We start from the raw sequence: 19,772 nt of genomic DNA, 5'->3' as shown, positions 1-19,772 counted from the left end.
GACAGGTAGAATATGGTTACCTTTTAGCTTAAGTAAACAATGTAAAATCAGTTGCAATTAGAAGTTTAATAAAGAAGGTCATACGGACCCAATAAAAATAAAAAAAAACCATTTTTTTTCGGAGCTATAACAAAAAGCCCGATAACTTATATGCACATATTTTTCCGTCGGCTATTGCATTCTTCTCGTTGAATTAAAATTACATATGTATATACTTAAATAAATATAAACCCGCTACATACCTACATACGAATAGCGCACCCATTCGCTTATATTTGTTGGTGACAAAAATTGTTAGCGAACAGCGCGTCAAAAGACAAATACCCAGTAGGAAATTAAAAAGGAGACCCGGTAGGAAAAAGTGCAAAACCCTGCAAAAATTTTATTTATCGATTTTTTTCGACGATTCATCGGAAATTCAATAATTTCATATAAATATTAACCATCGAACATCAAAGAGATAAAAACAAGAAAATTAATTTGAAATGTTTAAAACTTGTTTTCTGACATTTTTGTAACTCTACGCGATATTTTTCTCGTTTAACACAAAGATTAAATATATCTTACCCAAAAATGGAAATGGAAGATTTCAAAATTACAACAACGGATTTAATTGAATTCGTTAAAGACCATCTTCAGACCCAAAGTGAAGATGAATCGGTCTATACCCTAGAAATTAATAGGGTCGAACTAAATTCGCTTTATGAAAAAGCAAAGCGCTCATACGATGCGATTAGAAGAATTTCTCGCGAAAGTCATGAAACCATCGATTTCTTTAAAGTGAAAGAAAAATACCAAAAAAGTTATCGAATGTACCTCTCTTGCTTAGCTTCCATCAACGAAGATGTGGATACGCGTAAAACACAGGTGTACACCCAACCCATTAAGGAAAGGACTTCAGAAGGCTCAATGATGAATTTCGCTCCTGTAGTTCACCTTCCACCATGCGACACCGACATCTTTTACGGAGATTACACAACTTGGCCCACCTTTCGGGATATGTTTACAGCCCTGTATATCCGTAACCCAAGGATTAGTAATGTTGAAAGACTCTTTCACCTTACTCAGAAGACCCGAGGAGAAGCAAGGGAGGTTATTCAAAACGCACCCTTAACAAATGATGGTTTCATACTGGCCTGGAAAAATTTAGTCGACCAATACGAAAATAAGAGGTTGCAGGTAAACACCCAATTAAAGACTCTTTTTAACCTACCCCAATTAACTCAGAAAACAGGTTGTGCTATAAAAAGCTTACAACGTTCCGTTAATAACGTTTTAACCAATTTACACAGTCTTCAGATTGACACAAATAGCTGGGATCCGATATTGATATATCTTTGTAGTTCAAAACTACCTAAGCAAACTCTCGAAACCTTTGAATATACCCTAGCAGATAATTCAGCTATACCCACGTGGTCAAATTTCGACAGTTTTATAACCCACAAATACAAAACTCTCGAATCTGTTGGAAATTTCAAAGCTTCAGTAGCAAAATTACCCCCATTCCACACCGGTACAGTTAAACGAACAGATGAAAAGAAATTTAACACTTTTCATGCAAATGTGGCTGAAACGCCAATTGCTAGACCCTCTAACATCCAAAGGAATAATAATTTCAACTTTACTCAAAATAATATAGATACAGAAAGCTGTAAGCTCTGCAAAAAGCAGCACCCTATTCGAAAATGTCCCAAATTTCTAGCAATGAATGTAGAGACACGTATCTCCGCAATCAAAAAATATGGTTATTGCTATAACTGCTTGGCCATTTCACATAACTACAACTGTGTCAGTAAATTCTCGTGCCGTAAGTGTCACAAAAAACACAATACTCCGATACACAGAGAATCCACCTTTCGACCTGAATCAACTCCGGAAATGCCAAACGTCACTAGTTCGAGTCCTGAAAACGCTTCAAGTTCCGCGCTACCCACCCAAAGCACAAATACAAATCGGCAATCCTACACAACAACTATACAGTCCACTAAATCATCAACCCAAGACCCACCCAACCCAAGTAGGAAGCAGATATTACCCGGTACTGCAATGGTTCAAATAGAACATAATGGCCAGCGATATTCCGCGAGAGCTCTTATTGATTCAGGATCGGAAGCCACATTTAAATCTCGAAGACTTCAGAGAAGTTTTGATATACCCACCCACTCTGTATCAGCCCAAGTGACCGGACTAAACAATGCAGTTTCAGCAACACCAACGAGTATTTGTGAAATCACGCTTTGCTCACCCTTAAACACAAATTATAAGCTATCAGCACAGGCATTTATACTAAATAGCCTAACTGATAATTTACCCTCATACCCCATAGATCCAAAGCAGTGTCTTAAAAATCTTGGATTCACGTTAGCCGACACTCAATTTCACAAACCCAGACCCGTGGATATACTAATCGGTACTGATATCTATCCAAGTATTTTACTCAATGGAGTAAAGCGAAACATACTAGGTTCACTCTTAGCTCAAGAGACAGAATTCGGATGGATATTGTCCGGACCCATCACCCAACCCACCCAAAATTCCGCCATAGGTTCATTTCACAACAAAGTGAACCCTGAGAATCTACTCACACGTTTTTGGGAGGTGGAGGAAATCCACAATTTGTGAGGAAATTTTCCAAAAAACTACCCGTCGTAATCCAGGTGGGCGCTATATAGTAACCCTACCCTTCAAAGAACCCGACAATATTGATATCGGATACTCTAGACATATAGCGTTGGCCCAATTCCTCAGAAATGAACGAGCTTTACTTAAAAAACCCGAAGTGAAAACAGAATAACATACAAGTTTTCTCTTCTTTTTTTAGTGAAATGGCCCCAACAATCACCAACTCACCCAAACCTCGTCGTATGAGCTCGACCATTACCATCCGGTCCCGTAGCGCAACCCGTAGCATTACACCAATTTCGGAAGACGAAACGATGTCACGACGCATGCGGCGTTTCAAGTCGACTCTTCCCACTATTCGTGAGGAAAAGGAATGTGATGATCACACAACCCGAAAAACGATCTCACATCAAGAAAACCCACGTCACATCGTCATGACGCCTGCGGAATATGCAAAAAAGACCACCGTCTAGTGACTTGCGCTACATACTCGGCATACAACATAAATAAGAAATACGAAGCAGTAATAAAACACCACTACTGCGTTAATTGCTTAGGCAGGTCGCATAAGACGGAAGGATGCACAAGCAAAAATCGATGTTCCATTTGTCATGGGAAACATCACTCATCTCTACACGGACATCCGAGGCTATACCTGGCCAACGATGCAAATACTGTTGAGAAACATCCACTTGCGATAGAGATCCGACTCCCATCCTTAATGGCTAAGCAGACCCTAATACCTACGCTGAAGATTCGTTTAAGGTGTGATGGTGAATGGCATAAAGTTCGAGCCATTTTGAACCCTACTCTAAAAATTACAAATATAGCGGCCGAACTCGTCAAAACATTCAAACTGCCAATTACATACCTTAACACTTATCGTATTTGTAGCATAAAAATTAGGTCAAATAATGACACAAAGTTTTGTCTGGAATGTAACGCAGTTATCACACACAATTTACCCAAAAAACCCTATGAGCGAGACTTAAGTGACGATGTGCATATGCGCTTTGAACATTTAGTCCTCGCTGACCCTCAATTCCACGGCAAATAGATAACGTTGGAGATTGGAGCGGATATATACACTCAAATTATCAGAAGTGGACTCTTCAAACCCGATAATGGTACAGTGGTGGCGCAGAATACAGCATTTGGCTGGACCCATACTGGCACCATCTAACCCTAAGTATACTTCTGATAATTACTCCAATTCATTTCAAAACCCTCAATATATGTTACCCTACTAATACTCAATTATTTCGCAGATTCTGCAAGGTGGCCGGGATGTTTAATCCAAACAAATACTCCTCTGCATTACTCCCACAAATTACAGAAAGTAATAGAGGCGTAATGCAGAGGAATATCAACCGCCCTAACTTCACGCAACAGGCGAAAAAGGAGAAACGAAGAAGATGATTTTCCCGCGCTTTTTACACTAAAGATTATTATCCCGCCAACATAGAAGTGAACACAACAAGTGAAAACGGAGAACACAATTAAGTATCATTAAACACAAGTGAACACAGTGATACATTCAAGTGAACAAACACAACAAACAGGAAAAACCCTCCAATCATCATTTCAACCAAAAATATCAACACAGGATATAAAGCAGCAGCAATTAACCCTTATTGATAACACATATATAAATATGTTTGTGTGTGTGTGTGACACAAATATATTTATATATACACAGTTAAACTCGAAAATTATAACGTTTGAACTTAAATTAATATCTTTTAATTATTCGCAATCGGCCCCATACGTCGACATACCCCGACAATGTCTAAATTTAAAACTAATCACCCTAAACTTATATTTATTATTATGGAATCATCATGAAATACATAGGTAAATTTTAACATACGTATGTACTTAGTATATGCTTCGATACCAAATATATACGGATCATACATCCTTATATAAATTATATGCCGAATCGATTGCGCATAGGAAATAAACGAATCTGTAGGCGTAAATTTGCTTACATTGGAATTAGCATTATTTTTCTCATTTAACACTGAAAATGGTCAATTCTGCTATTTTCGTGGTGAAACACGCTTATAATTTGTCTGTGCTGAGACTCCCTCATCTCTGCCGAGTACCCCTTCGAAAAGTTACAATATTTGAAACGTGAACCTTCTCTATGATAAACGCTCTCTGCATATACATATGGATGGACATGTAGCGCGCACATTTTTTTACTGATAAATGATAATATCATGATTTGCATTTGAATTGTACTTACCTAAGTATGTATGTAACTATGTGCTAACATGTAGATCCGTATCAACATTTAAATGTAATTTACATACAATATTATAGTAATATATTAAGGTTTATATGATATTATGATGTATGTTACATACATACATATGTATATGTGAATTTATAATATATTATCAAACGTATGAAATATTTAAAAAGTAGCTCTTATTTGTACATTAACTACACATTACTTTGAAGTATAATTTAATAAGAATATTATCAGTTTTGCACGCATTCATAAAAATTCGCAAAATAATAAGCAAAAATGTATAAAAATATAAGCAAAAGGCCAACATACATATGTACGTCCGTAATAGCAATCTATATTTCTGAGCATAATTTTCATTGAATGCTCAGCTCTGTTCACGCGAGTTATGGATTAAAACGTTGTTTTCTATTCTGTAGCAAGAATCAGTCTGATTCTGCCATCAGATCAGCAACTCGAGTCTGCCCCAATGTGTGGGTGTACCGCACATTCCAACAGACTCAAAATATGCTGAGTCTGCTGTTTTGGTCACGTACTGGCTGATCATGCGATGGGGTGCACAACTGCATGCCGTCAGACGTAACCTGATATGTAACTCTCCCAGAGCCACTCTGAGAAGGCTCCTGACTTCCTTTATTTATGATTTTCAAACTTATCTTTTAATTTTTTCTTTTACATTAGTAAATAATAACAATAATTATGCTTATTAGTATTGTTATAGTTAGTGATGCACTTATGCCATAGTATACGTTTTTATGATACTTTAGCACATTTAAATTTTCGATATGGTTTAATATCGTTTTTTTTAAATTTTACTTTCTCTTCATATGTCTGATTTAATACTGATACAGGATATATGTATTTGTCAAAAAATTATTTTTTTTACAATTTTCATACGATTTATGTTTTATTTCGATTTTACAATTACTAAAATTTATTATATAATTTTTTTGAAGTGTAAATTTTTGTTTATCGCAGTTTTGGATCATTTTATTGTTATTGGCTTTTTTAACTAACAGAGTATCATCAGACAACTCTTGCACATAGGTTATGTTATTATATTTAAATATACAATTATGATTAAAAATACAATTTTCACTTAACTTTAATTTTCTTTGCAATGTATTAGCTTTGTATGTTTGATTCAATAATTTTCAAAATATATATAATTGTCATAAACGTCTTGTTTACAATTTTCATATGATCTGTTTTTTATTTCGATTTTACAATTAGAAAAATTTATTATATAATTTTTTTAAGTGTTATTATCCCCATTAAATGCCCTTAAGCTAAGTGTATCTTCATCCCTCTCGTTTGGGTTTTCAATATTTGCCAATTTCATTTTTTCTTTTTATATTAGTCGGATGAACATTCTGTAGTAGATTAATTCGGTAATACGGTCGATCTCAGTTCTATATAGTCTTCTCTGTACCTATTTCTATTGTGTATGGGGAGTTGTTTCTTCTGGTCTATTGTATTTTTTAAAATGGTTGGATCAATACTATTTCTTGCGTTATTGGGTGTACATTTTATGGTTGAGTGATAGTGATCATTATAGTTACCTGTAACCATCTGTTTTCTCATTTCTGTTGAGAGGCTTGGATCCTCAATTCCTGTTAGTTTTTCTAACAAGGTTGAGTGTAGCCTCTCAATGTCTGCATTACCTGTATGAGAGTTTGGTTTTGTTAAGTGTACTTCGACTCCTTCTGTATTTAAGAACTGAATTAACTGTTCGCCCCTGAATTCGTTGTCCATGATGATCTTCTTTGGTTTCCCAAATTTCGTAAATTGTTCAATTATGATGGCCTTCTTTGTCCTCCAATTTCTGTCAGTTATATTGTATGCTGCTGCAAATTTTGTTAGTTTATCAATTACTGTGACAAATTACTGCTTTTTAAAATGAAAAATGTCCACATGTATTATTTCATTTTTATCTGAAGGTGTCTCTGTTAATTTGAACTACGGCTTTAACGGTTTCCTGTCATATTTAATTTGCTTGCATTTTTCGCAATTACCTATAATTAACTATATATGTTCCCTTAATTTTGGATAGAATATTTTATCCTTAAGTGTATTGTAAGTCTCGCTTATTCCGCTATGCATTGACACATTACTATGGTAAAGTGAAATTTGTTTATGCAGATCTTCTTCTTGTACAATTTCTGTTGCTCTTTTTGTACATTTTATGAATTGCACCTTGCTATTGCAAGAAAACATGCTTATAAGTAGTAGTTGAATTTTGTGAAAATCGGTCTCCTCTACTTCGGAAAAAATACCCACTTTGCCCTTGTCAATATGTCTTCGGAAAATATTTTTCAATTGTTCTCCGTATCAATAGGGTTGATCTCACTTACTTTCCTTCCATGTATTATTAGAACTTCAGTTTGGGGACTATATGTTATTATAATTTGGGTCTCATACTTGTTAACAATTTCTTCTTTTATGAAGAAGCGTTCAAATAGTTCCCCTATTGTATCTGACATTTCTAAATTGGATTCTTTATCATTACTTTCGTCGATTTTTGGAGAAATTTCAATTCGGCTTAAAAAATCTGCTACTACATTATTTTTCCCTTTCTGATATTCAATTTCATAATTAAACTCTTGCAGTTTCAATAGCCACCTTTGGTGCCGTTGTGAAAACTCCCTTCCTTTATATTTATTATTCAAAAATACTATCGGGCAATGATCAGTTATAATTTTAAATTTTGTGCCATACATGTACGGCCTGAAATAGGTTATTGAATATATAATGGCTAAGAATTCTTTATCTGTTGTAACAAATTTCTGTTCATGGTTATTTAAAGTTCTGCTAATGTAGCAGCGGGAGGATGGAGTCATGTGTAGAAGTTCACGCAAGTGAGGAAAGTTCTCCGATCGCCATTCACTTGGGAGTGGCCAGAAACGACTCGTTTACACATGGCTCAAGCAGCTCACTACTTCCGGTCTTTGACCAAGTATCCTCTGGGTAGCCTAAGAACATCCGTTCGAAGGCGAGCTAATGTGAGAAGGCGAAACATCCCCTACATAGGGCCTCGGATGAGAGACCCCCCTTTTGATGACGACCATGGCAAACGAAATAAGGACTACGATTTGAGGGCATGCACCTGGAATTTCCGGACCCTTAATTGGGAAGGTGCCGCTGCCCAGCTGGTTGATGTTCTCGCAAAAATAAAGGCTGACATCACCGCCGTCCAAGAAATGCGATGGACGGGACAAGGACAGAGACGAGTCCTTGTGACATTTACTACAGTGGCCATATAAAGGAGCGCAAGTTTGGTGTTGGATTCGTGGTGAGAGAGAGACTCCGTCGCCGATTACTATCATTCACTCCGGTGAATGAACGTCTAGCCACAATCCGCATCAAAGCGAGGTTCTTCAACATATCGCTGATTTGCGCCCACGCCCCGACGGAAGAGAAGGACGATGTGACCAAAAATGCCCTTTATGAGTGCTTGGAGCGCACTTATGAGAGCTGCCCCCGCCACGATGTCAAAATTGTGCTTGGCGACTTTAACGCCAGGGTGGGCAAAAAAGGTATATTTGGCACTACGGTCGGTAAATTCAGCCTCCACGACGAAACATCCCCAAATGGGTAGAGGCTGATTGACTTCGCCGGGGCCCGAAATATGATTATCTGTAGCACTAGATTCCAGCATAAAAAGATTCATCACGCTACCTGGCTATCTCCGGATTGAAAAACTACCAACCAGATCGATCATGTTGTGATAGACGGAAGACACGTCTCCAGTGTTTTAGAAGTGCGTGCGCTCCGAGGTCCTAACATCGACTCGGACCACTATCTTGTTCGCACCCGCCTCTGTGCAGCAAAAAACGCACGCCAACAAACACAAGGTTCGACGTCGAGAAGCTGCAATCACAACAGACAGCCGAACGATTTTCTACTCGGCTTGCACTCCTGCTCTCTGAGAGCACTCGTCAACAACTCGGTATAACGGAACTGTGGGACGGCATTTCAAACTCCTTACGTACAGCTGCAACCGAAACCATTGGTTTTCGGAAAGTGCAGCGGAGAGAAAACAGGCTGCCTACCTCGCAACGTTACGATCGACCACTACACGTGCCGGATGGGATAGATACCGAGAGTTGAAGAGGGAAGCGAGACGCATTTGTAGACAGAAGAAAAAAGAGGCCGAAATGCGTGAGTATGAAGAGCTTGATAAGCTGGCCGACAGGGGTAATGCTCGAAAATTCTACGAAAAAATGCGGCGGCTTACAGAAGGTTTCAAGACCGGAGCATACTCTTGTAGAACCCCCAAAGGTGATCTAGTGACCGATGCCCAGAGCATACTTAAATTATGGAGGGAACACTTCTCCAGCCTGCTGAATGGCAGCGAATGCACAACGCCAGGAGAATTCGAACCCGATTCCCCCATCGATGACGATGGAGCATACATTCCATTGCCCGACCATGAAGAAGTTCGAATAGCAATTACCCGCCTGAAGAACAACAAAGCGGCGGGGGCCGATGGATTGCCGGCCGAGCTATTCAAACACGGCGGCGAAGAACTGATAAGGAGCATGCATCAGCTTCTTTGTAAAATATGGCCGCACGAAAGCATGCCCAACGATTGGAATTTAAGTGTGCTATGCCCAATCCATAAAAAAGGAGACCCCACAATCTTCGCCAACTACCGTGGGATTAGCCTCCTCAACATCGCATATAAGGTTCTATCGAGCGTATTGTGTGAAAGATTAAAGCCCACCGTCAACAAACTGATTGGACCTTATCAGTGTGGCTTCAGACCTGGCAAATCAACAACCGACCAGATATTCAGCATACGCCAAATCTTGGAAAAGACCCGTGAAAGAAAAATCAACACACACCACCTCTTCGTCGATTTCAAAGCTGCTTTCGACAGCACGAAAAGGAGCTGCCTTTATGCCGCGATGTCTGAATTTGGTATCCCCGCAAAACTAATACGGCTGTGTAAACTGACGTTGAGTAACACGAAAAGCTCCGTCAGGATCGGGAAGGACCTCTCCGAGCCGTTCGATACCAAACGAGGTTTCAGACAAGGCGACTCCCTATCGTGCGACTTCTTCAACCTGCTTCTGGAGAAAATAGTTCGGGCTGCAGAACTAAATAGAGAAGGTACCATCTTCTATAAGAGTGTACAGCTGCTGGCGTATGCTGATGATATTGATATCATCGGCCTCAACACCCGCGCCGTTAGTTCTGCTTTCTCCAGACTGGACAAGGAAGCACAGAAAATGGGTCTGGCAGTGAACGAGGGCAAGACGAAATATCTCCTGTCATCAAACAAACAGTCGTCGCACTCGCGACTTGGCTCTCACGTCACTGTTGACAGTCATAACTTTGAAGTTGTAGATAATTTCGTCTATCTTGGAACCAGCGTAAACACCACCAACAATGTCAGCCTAGAAATCCAACGCAGGATTGCTCTTGCCAACAGGTGCTACTTCGGACTGAGTAGGCAATTGAAAAGTAAAGTCCTCTCTCGACGAACAAAAGCTAAACTCAATAAGTCGCTCATAATTCCCGCCCTGCTATATGGTGGAGAGGCACGGCGAATATCGCATTCGATGGAACGATGAGCTGTACGAGATATACGACGACATTGACATAGTTCAGCGAATTAAAAGACAGCGGCTACGCTGGCTAGGTCATGTTGTCCGGATGGATGAAAACACTCCAGCTCTGAAAGTATTCGACGCAGTACCCGCCGGGGAAAGCAGAGGAAGAGGAAGACCTCCACTTCGTTGGAAGGACCAAGTGAAGAAGGACCTGGCTTCGCTTGGAATATCCAATTGGCGCCACGTAGCGAAAAGAAGAAACGACTGGCGCGCAGTTGTTAACTCGGCTATAATCGCTTAAGCAGTGTCTACGCCAATTAAGAAGAAGAAGAATGTAGCACACTGGCTGACCTTGTTGAGAAAGCACTGCGCTTATTGCGTAATCACTTGCATCCGTTGTAATAGTAAATTCCTTATCATATTCAGGAATTTTTAAAATTGGATGTGAAGATATTAGTGATTTCAAATTTTCAAACTAGCTATGTACTGCGGATCCCTTGAATTTATTTTATAACCCTTTTTTAAATATTTAATCATTGGATATGCAATTTTTGAGTAGTCCCTAATGAACTTTCTATAATAACCAGTGGCTCCCAAGAAACTTTTTTAATGTTTTTCGGTTCTAGGTATTTTCAAATTTTGTATTGCTGCTATCTTGTCCTGATTTGGCTTAATCTTTTCTTTTGTTAAGGTATGCCCCAAAAATTGTGTTTCTCTCCTAAGAAAACTATATTTATCTACCTGAATTTTTAAATTATGTTCCTTTAACTTTGAAAAATTTTTCTCTAAGGAGTTTAAATGTTCCTCCAATGACGTTGAAAAGATTAATACGTCGTCCAAATATCTTATTTATGTACACATATCTTATTTATGTATTCCCGTAATATGTCATTCATTAGTCGTTGAAAGGTAGCCGGAGCATTTTTTAGTCCGAAGGGCATTCTTATATATTCGTATAATCCCACCGGAGATACAAAAGCTGTCTTTTCAATATCCTTTTTATCCACTAAAATTTGATGATAACCTTTGGCTAGATCAAGAGTGCTGAAGTACTGCGCCTTGCCCAACTTGTCTAAGATTCCATCAATGTTTGGCAAAGGATATTTATCATCGGAATTTTAACACCATTTTTAAGCTCAATTTCTTCGTTTTCAATATCGATTATATTGAAATTATTAAATATAAAATCGTTTCCTAGTAGAAGATCGTACGGTTTTTCAAAGTCTATTTTCAACTATCTCATCCTAGCATTGTAAGGGTATTTAAATTCTAGCGGACATGGTGTCTTAGTGTACAAATTATTGTTTTATTTTTTTCTAGAACCGGTAACTTATAATGTTCGAAGCTTGATTTTTTCATAACACTAATAGTAGAGCCTGGGTCTACCAATGCACACCATTTTTTGTTAAACAAAGTAAGTGAAATTAATATTTTATTTTGATTTTCCGAGGCTTATTGGTAAAAAATTCCTCGTTGTTATTCGTTTCCTCTGTCCTGCTCACAGCATCAACATCCATGGGTGTTGGGCCATTTGAACGTCTTGTTTGTCGAGTACCGTTCTGTATATTTTGTCTTGCTGAATTACCATAGCAGTTATTAGTATTATTATTACAATATTGATTTGTATATTGGCCTGAATTTCCTGTCCGATAACTAGTTTGTCTCTGTAGATTACTTGGGTGATAATTATTTTGCCCTGAAAAGTTGGTATTCCTTTCAGAGTATCGTCCTGAATTATTTTGCGTATAATAATGATCATGGTTTTGATCGCCAATATTTTGTCTCCTAAAGTTGTTTATTCTTTGATTATTTTGATTTTGGTTACTATTAAAATTTCTTGCCTTCAGATCAAATTTGTTTGAATTTCTGTTTCTTGTTAAAAATATAGGATATAAATTTCCATCGTCTAGCCCTATGAAACTATATATAATTCCTAATAACTGAGTCAATCAAATTGAGTTCCTTATTGCAATAAGCATACCTGAAAAAATTCCCTTCATTGCCTCCCGGTTTTCATCCAGAGCTCCAAATTCAGTTATTGCATCAATTATTTCAATGATCCTACTGCTTAACTCACTAATGCTACCTACACGTAATGTATCTATTTCTCTAGTTATAGTCATTTGATCCTTTCTTGGCTTAAAATGTTGTTTAAGTTTTATTTTGCAATCTTCCCAACTAGCTGGTGGGGCAAGATGCAAATAATTTTTTGCTTTCCTGCTTATTTTTAAATCATACACTGCTCTAAAAACTTCTTGTTCCTGGCTTAAATAATCCCTCAGAATCCTATCTATTGCCTCAATGAATGCTGGCAATTGGCCGGCATTACCCTCAAAAGAATTTACAAACTTACACACAGTTTTCTAAATTCCTATTATTATGAGCCATTTTATTTAAATTGTTTTCTTAAAATATCAATATTTAATTTATTCTTACAATATTTTTCTGCACTATAGCTGCTGCTGCTGTTGTTGCTGTTTATGTTGTTGTTTTTATACCCTGAACAGGGTATATTAAATTTGTCACGAAGTTTGTAACACCCAGAAGGAAGCGTCGGAGACCCTATAAAGTATATATATAAATGATCAGTACGTTGAGCAGAGTCGATTTAGCCATGTCCGTCTGTCTGTCCGTCCGTCTGGCTGTATATATACGAACTAGTCCCTCAGTTTTTAAGTTATTGTTTTGTAATTTTGTAAACGTCATTTTATCTTCAAGAAGCTGCTCATTTGTCGGAACTGCCGATATCGGATAACTATAATATATAGCTGCCATACAAACTGAACGATCGGAATCAAGTTATTGTATGGAAAACTTTCACATTTCACAATGTATCTTCACGAAATTTGGTATAGATTATTTTCTAAGACAACAATGTAATCTCCGAAGTAATTGTTCTGATCGGTTAACTATAGCATATAGCTACCATACAAACTGAATGATCGGAATCTTACGCTGATATGGAAAACTTTTGCATTTGTCGTGGTATCTTCGCGAAATTTGGTATATATTATTTCCTAAAGCAACAATGTAATCTCCGAAGAAATTGATCAGATGGTTAACTATAGCATATAGCTGCCATTCAAACTGAATGATCGGGATCAAGTTTTTGGATGGAAAACTTTTACATTTGAGAAGATATATTCACGAAATTTGGTATAGATTATTTTCTAAAACAACAATGTAATCTCCGAAGAAATTGTTCAGGTCGGACGATCGGAATCTAGTGCTGGTATGGAAAACTTTTGCATTTGACGTGGTATCTTCACGAAATTTGGTATGGATTACTGCTTAAGGTAACAATATAATCTCAAAAAAAATTGTTCAGAACAAATTACTATAGCATATAGCTTCCATACAAACTGAACATATAGTTACTAAGAGAAATGCACCTGTGAAGGGTATTTAGCTTCGGTGCAACCGAAGTTAACGTTTTTTCTTGGTTTTTTTTTTGTTTGCTAAAGCTGCTGCTGCTGTCTCCGCTGTTGCTGCTGTTGATGTAGTTGTTTTTGAATTAAAGGTAATCCAAATGCAGTAATCCAATGGAATATTTAAGAGCTGACTTTTAGGGTTTTCAACGGTTTTCTTTATTTTTTCTCAAAATAATTTCTGTTTTGCGATTTTCACAAATTCTTTCACTTTTTGAATTTTGTTTTTGCTTTTGCTATAATTTTCCAACTCAAATGTATTATTTTGTTCTGCTTTGGGATTTATATGATTAGCTGTACCTTTGCCACTTTTCTTTTAATAACAGTACTTTTGTTTAATAATAATTTGTTCAGCTTTTATTTATCTTTTCTTTGCTAGCTGAGCGGAGCTGAAAGAGAATATGGAACCGTTCCGGTCGACTGCGCCAGTTATGGATTAAAACGTTGTTTTCTATTCTGTAGCAAGAATCAGTCTGACTCTGCCATCAGATCAGCAACTCGAGTCTGCCCCAATGTGTGGGTGTACCGCACATTCCAACAGACTCAAAATATGCTGAGTCTGCTGTTTTGGTCACGTACTGGCTGATCATGCAATGTGGTGCACAACTGCATGCCGTCAGACGTAACCTGAGATGTAACTCGCGCCACTGTCAATATTTCTCTTTCTGAACTGGTTGTGGTGACACATGCTCATCGAATTTTGTTAGCCAAAAATATTTTTACGTTCTCCGCGCCGTGAACCTTCTCTATGACAGAGAACGTTTATAATAGAGAAGGTTCACGGCGCGAAGAACGTAAAAGTATTTTTGGCTAACTCGGTCGAGATGACGGAGTTTCACCACTGCCAGCTCAGCAGGAGAAATCGTAACAGTTGCGCTTGAACAGAGCTGAGCCAGAGAACATAAAACATAGAGAAGGTGCAGGTTTGACAGCGAACATTTGATAAAATTGCGACACGGAATCTCACCACACAAATACAGAATTCACGCTGTGAAACGTTAACATTTTTAACAGTTCTCCACATACTCAAACAGAGAATATGAAGAGAAATAATATACGTACGGCATATGATGCCATAGCATGTATGCGCAATCAAGGAATATTGAAGAAATATATGAAGAATATGAAGATACATAAATATATGTATGCATGCTCCTTATGATACTCCCAACACAGCAATGTGATATTTCCATGCTTCAATATGTATGCAAATATGTATGCTTTTGCGTTTTGCCATCGTCATTTCCATATTGGCATGTAAAAATAATTATGATATGAGTATAATTTTGTATTTTTTTTTTTTTTTTTACGAGGAGGAAGCATCGAAAGCCTGGACCCCATGTCAGTGTGGAACTTTAATCCGAACTAAACCTCCTACCGTCCTGTACCGTTCCCCCCGGTACCACCGTCAAGTATTACGTCAAGAGGATGGTTGAGTGACACTCAAGCGTACGTGATGGTCAAAATGCATTCAGTTACAAGTTGCGTTTACTTGGCCCCACCCCTGTTGGTCTGATAACCCCCCTTGTACATTATTCGTCGCCAACCCTCTCCGTCACGTCAAAGTTAGTGTGTTTGGGTCGTGGTTGTTCGTTACATTTCACAGCTCTCTTCTCCTCCGCTGTTCGCTAGCACGTTGGGATTTCATAACCCTGGCTGCCACTTCGCAAGCAGCTTTCCACTTCTCAACTGATTCGACCATTTGGTTAACCAAGTTATCAGGAGTTGGGTCTATACCGAACGCATTTTTTAAATGTTGCCTCTCAAGATTATATTTGGGGCAATAGAAGAATGTGTGTTCTACATTTTCGACGGCGTCGCCTCCGCAATAATCGCATATGTCTTTATTTTCGTGTCCGAACCTTTTCAAATACGCTTTGAAGCAGCCATGTCCTGTGAGGATTTGAGTAAGGTGGAAATCTACCTCACCGTGCGGTCTGTTTAGACATGATTCAACGATGGGGATCAGTCGGAATGTCCACCGTCCGTTTTCGCTTTCCTCCCATCGTTTTTGCCAGTGATTCACCGTCTCTGCCCTTGCAATTTCTTTTATTGTATTATGCGGCATTGAATTTCTCTCAGCGCGCAAGTGGCATATATAGAAAAAAGGTCACGGCGATAAGATTTTATTTCTAGGGCTTTTCCCCATATCTGGGCGCCGTACAGCGCGAGGCTGGTTGTTTCTGTTCATTGGGGGTGTTTTTTTACGTGGCGGGTCCCAAACCCTGCGCACAACCCTTTGTAGGGGATATTTCACCTTCTCACTTTAGCTCGCCTTCAAACTGATGTTCTTAGGCTACCCAGAGGATACTTGGTCAAACACCGGAAGTAGTGAGCTGCTTGAGTCATATGTAAAAGAATCGTTTTTGGCCACTCCCAAGTGAATGGCGATTAGAGAACTTTCCTCACTTGCGTGAACTTCTACACATGACTCCATCCTCAATCGACTCAATATTAAGTATTTTTGATGGTCTTAAGGAGTATTTTTTGGAAGATCCCAACACCCCAAATTCTTTGCTACTATTGTTTGAAGATCCAAGGGCCAAGATGTGGCTGCTTTTCCTTCGTGATCAAGTAAGTATCGGTTAATGGGAATGAAATGTGTCAGGTACCAATAACTTTCTTTTTAACCTTTATGTCAACAGCAGATTTTTTTACGCACGTCAACAGCAACACACCCGGGTATGTACATACGTTTTGTATGGCAAATGGCATGCCGTTATAACCCGGCAGGTACACATTCAACTAATCGCTTGCGATTCAGATTTTTTTTACTAATATACTCACACATTTGCGTTATATCAATAATATACGTATGCATGTGTTAACCCTTATGTCAACGGCAACATACCTGGGTATGTTTTGCGTTTTCAAAACGCTGTAGCTCTGAACTGGATAATCGGATCGACTTGAAATTTGGTGATATCCTAGCGAAAACTGCTTTACGCAATAGTCCCAATTTTGGTTAGGATTGGATTATCCGTTTGGTAGATAAAGCCCATTTACAAAGTTGCACCCTTACGTCAACAGCATACACACCTGGGTATACCATACCATATGTATAGTAAAACGCATGCAAATATGATGATATTTGAAAAGTATAGTTTACTTTGAGTGACAAAAATACTTATGGCATAAAAATTATTATAAATTATAAAATACTTTTGAAAAACATATTAAAAACACTACGAAAAAATTTAAAATTATTGAAATTCAATTACATCTATCGCATTGCGGCAAGTCTTTGGAATTCTCTGCGCACACAGGTTTGTTGCATAATGTGCATGCTTTACGAGTAGGGCGTCGTTTGGAGCAGATGTAGCAACTTCCCTTTACTTTTAGGCGTCCCGTACTATCACGCTCCTCCGCTTCATGTGCTCCAGCATCCACAACTCGGATGGGCCTACCTATCATGGCTTCGATGGCGTTGCGCGTTGAAAAAACTCTGGATATTCTGCTGTTATTCGCCCTTCTCTCTATTTCTGGCTTGCATAGTTGCTCACTTATCTGATGGAGAAACATCCTACGGCGGCTTGTATATGACTTCAGGTGAGTGTTGTTGTCAACGTATATTTTGTATGCAGCAAACGCAGCATCGTCCACAATATTATAAAAGAAAGCCAAAGGCCATCTATTTGTGCGCCGCTTGGTACTATATTCGGACAAGCACATGTCCATGCTATCAACTCCACCTTTGGTTTTGTTGTAGTCCAATATAAGCAATGGCTTCTTCTTAGGACCGGACGTTTCTGTTGTATAATGAGAAGTGGACAATAATACAACTGCCTTGTTTTTCTTGGGCACGTACGAGCACATCGTAACGTGATTATAGAACCCAAACATTGACGATTCAGCCTCACGTCCCTTGGGATTGGCAAATGCTGCTGGCACGAATGTACGCCTTTTGTTGCAAGTACCCAATATAGATAAATTATTGTCTATCATCAAAGATTTTGCCAAGTTGTAGCTAGTGAAAAAGTTGTCACATACAATATTTCTTCCACTTCCATCAAAAAGGTTGATACATAAATCTTTGACTATTCTTTCACCAACGTTTCTTTCACGTTCACCAGACGGTGCCATTCCTGTATAGATTTGTCCCTGCATTGAAATATTAAATTCAATTTAGTTACATATTTTTACTTTCAACAATATTGATAGTACCTGCAATGGATAGGACGAAATGGAGTCGCACACCCACCACACTTTTATCCCATATTTGGCAGGTTTTGATGGTATGTATTGCGTGAAGCCAGTTCCACCACGATAAGCATACAATTGTTCATCTACGGTGACGTTGGCTCCTGCCACGTAATATCTACGAAGACAGCTGTTTAGCATCAAAAAAACGTCCGATATTGCTGCTGCTTTGTCAGTTTGTTTGCGTTGCTGGCGTGTGTTTCCATTATCAAAACGAATGAAGCGGCTAATTTCCCAAAATCGTCGTACACTCATTGCAGCACGATATAATGGATGTGATTTAGTATTCCACAAATCTTTCGTATGCACGTAACCAGAATGTGTAACGCCACTTAGCAAAAGTACGCCCAAATATGCATCAAATTCACTTTCTGTTATGGGAATCCATGATCTCGGTTCTCTTGTTGGATGTTTTGCATTGTCATCATCAAAGAATTGCCTTGCCTTTCGATTTGATTCACGAATAATTATGTCGCATATTTCGTCTGACATTATCAATTTGAACGTTTCTGAAATGGTCAAACCTTGCGTTGCCCGTACTGGTCCAGATTGTGCACTTCTTAGAATGTTGTGCGTACGGAATCTTACAGGTTGTGGTTGTATCGAAGACCAAACATTACCATCTCTGGCAGTAAAATATTCCCCAGTTTCAATTGGTGCATCTTCAAGTTCTTCATCAGAATCACTGTCGTCCTCTGGGTCATATTCTGGTAACATGGGCTCTTCTAAGTCTGAGTCATCACCGCCAATATCACCTACACATTCATCTTAAGCCTCGTCACCAACTACTGAATCGTGGTCACTTATTTCTTCTTGGCTCTCTTCAAGCGTTTGACGAATATTTGCTTGCTGTTCTTCGTACGAAAGTGCGCTTAGTTGTCGTGGAATAAGCCATTCACTATCTGCCGCTTCACTTTGATTTTATTTTTTTATTTCCACAAAATAAACAGAAACGTCCTTTCACTTCGAATCATACGTGCATGATAAAATCCGTAATACTGGTAAACCCTATTTTATACTTTTTAGCGCAAGTGATTAACGCAGGTACTAGCGATTTTATGCCTGAGTTTTTATGTTTGCAACCTAAAGTAATCCTTATAATCACAAAACAATAAGTACTAACCACATCATCAGCGACCCTTAATAATCCAGAAAATATGTACACTTGTATGTATGTATATTTGTTAAACTATATCAAGGTTGCCCGTGTAGAAATGTAAGCTAGGGTTTTTTTAACCATGACCATTTTTAACACGTTCGCGTTCATTTAAATTTAGCGGGTGGCTGCCAGATAATCACTTAATTTTTCCATACAAAAATGAAGAGCGGGAATTCCCGCTTTTTTTCTACAGGTTAATTTTTTTAAATAGTTTGAACAAATTAGGGAATTCCCGCCATTACCGGAATTCCCGCATTTATTTTTCTAGAGCAATTTTATATGTGCGGAAGAAATTGCGGGATAATAGCGCGGGAATTCCCGCAATTGTTTTATTGCAGGAAACATGAATGACGGGAATTCCCGCAATTTACGCGAATGTGTTAATTTCTTATGTAGGCATCTATTTTCAACAGAACAGTTAAAGCAGTGGAAAGCTACAATATTAATGCAATGGAAGTTGGGCATGCACTCCATTCTTTTGTCCAATCGCTCGAATCTCGGAAAAAAGAAGCATTTTTGTCCGCTACAGTGCAAAAGGAAATGGAACA

General features: G+C 38.4%; 1 protein-coding gene across 1 annotated transcript; it reads right to left on the bottom strand.

The window, feature by feature from the left end:
* Positions 1–17,078: 17,078 nt before the first annotated feature.
* Positions 17,079–18,782, bottom strand: LOC120780738 (piggyBac transposable element-derived protein 4-like). The gene is made up of 2 exons (XM_040112997.1): positions 18,030–18,782; positions 17,079–17,966 (listed from the first exon to the last, which is right to left on the bottom strand). The coding sequence occupies exons 1-2, from the start codon at positions 18,780–18,782 to the stop codon at positions 17,079–17,081; spliced, it is 1,641 nt and encodes a 546-aa protein (XP_039968931.1).
* Between the last annotated feature and the right edge of the window lie 990 nt (positions 18,783–19,772).

The sequence above is a fragment of the Bactrocera tryoni genome, unplaced genomic scaffold, assembly GCF_016617805.1.
Source record: "Bactrocera tryoni isolate S06 unplaced genomic scaffold, CSIRO_BtryS06_freeze2 scaffold_25, whole genome shotgun sequence".
Taxonomy (NCBI): domain Eukaryota; kingdom Metazoa; phylum Arthropoda; class Insecta; order Diptera; family Tephritidae; genus Bactrocera; species Bactrocera tryoni.
This window is presented reverse-complemented; position numbering and strand designations above follow the sequence as displayed.

Bases quoted from the DNA above. Each gene is read 5' to 3' on its own strand.
- LOC120780738 (XM_040112997.1), bottom strand. From the start codon at position 18,782: ATGTTACCAGAATATGACCCAGAGGACGACAGTGATTCTGATGAAGAA. The intron at 17,967-18,029 runs GTACTATCAATA...ATTTCAATGCAG, and splicing joins TTTCGTCCTATCCATTGCAG to GGACAAATCTATACAGGAAT.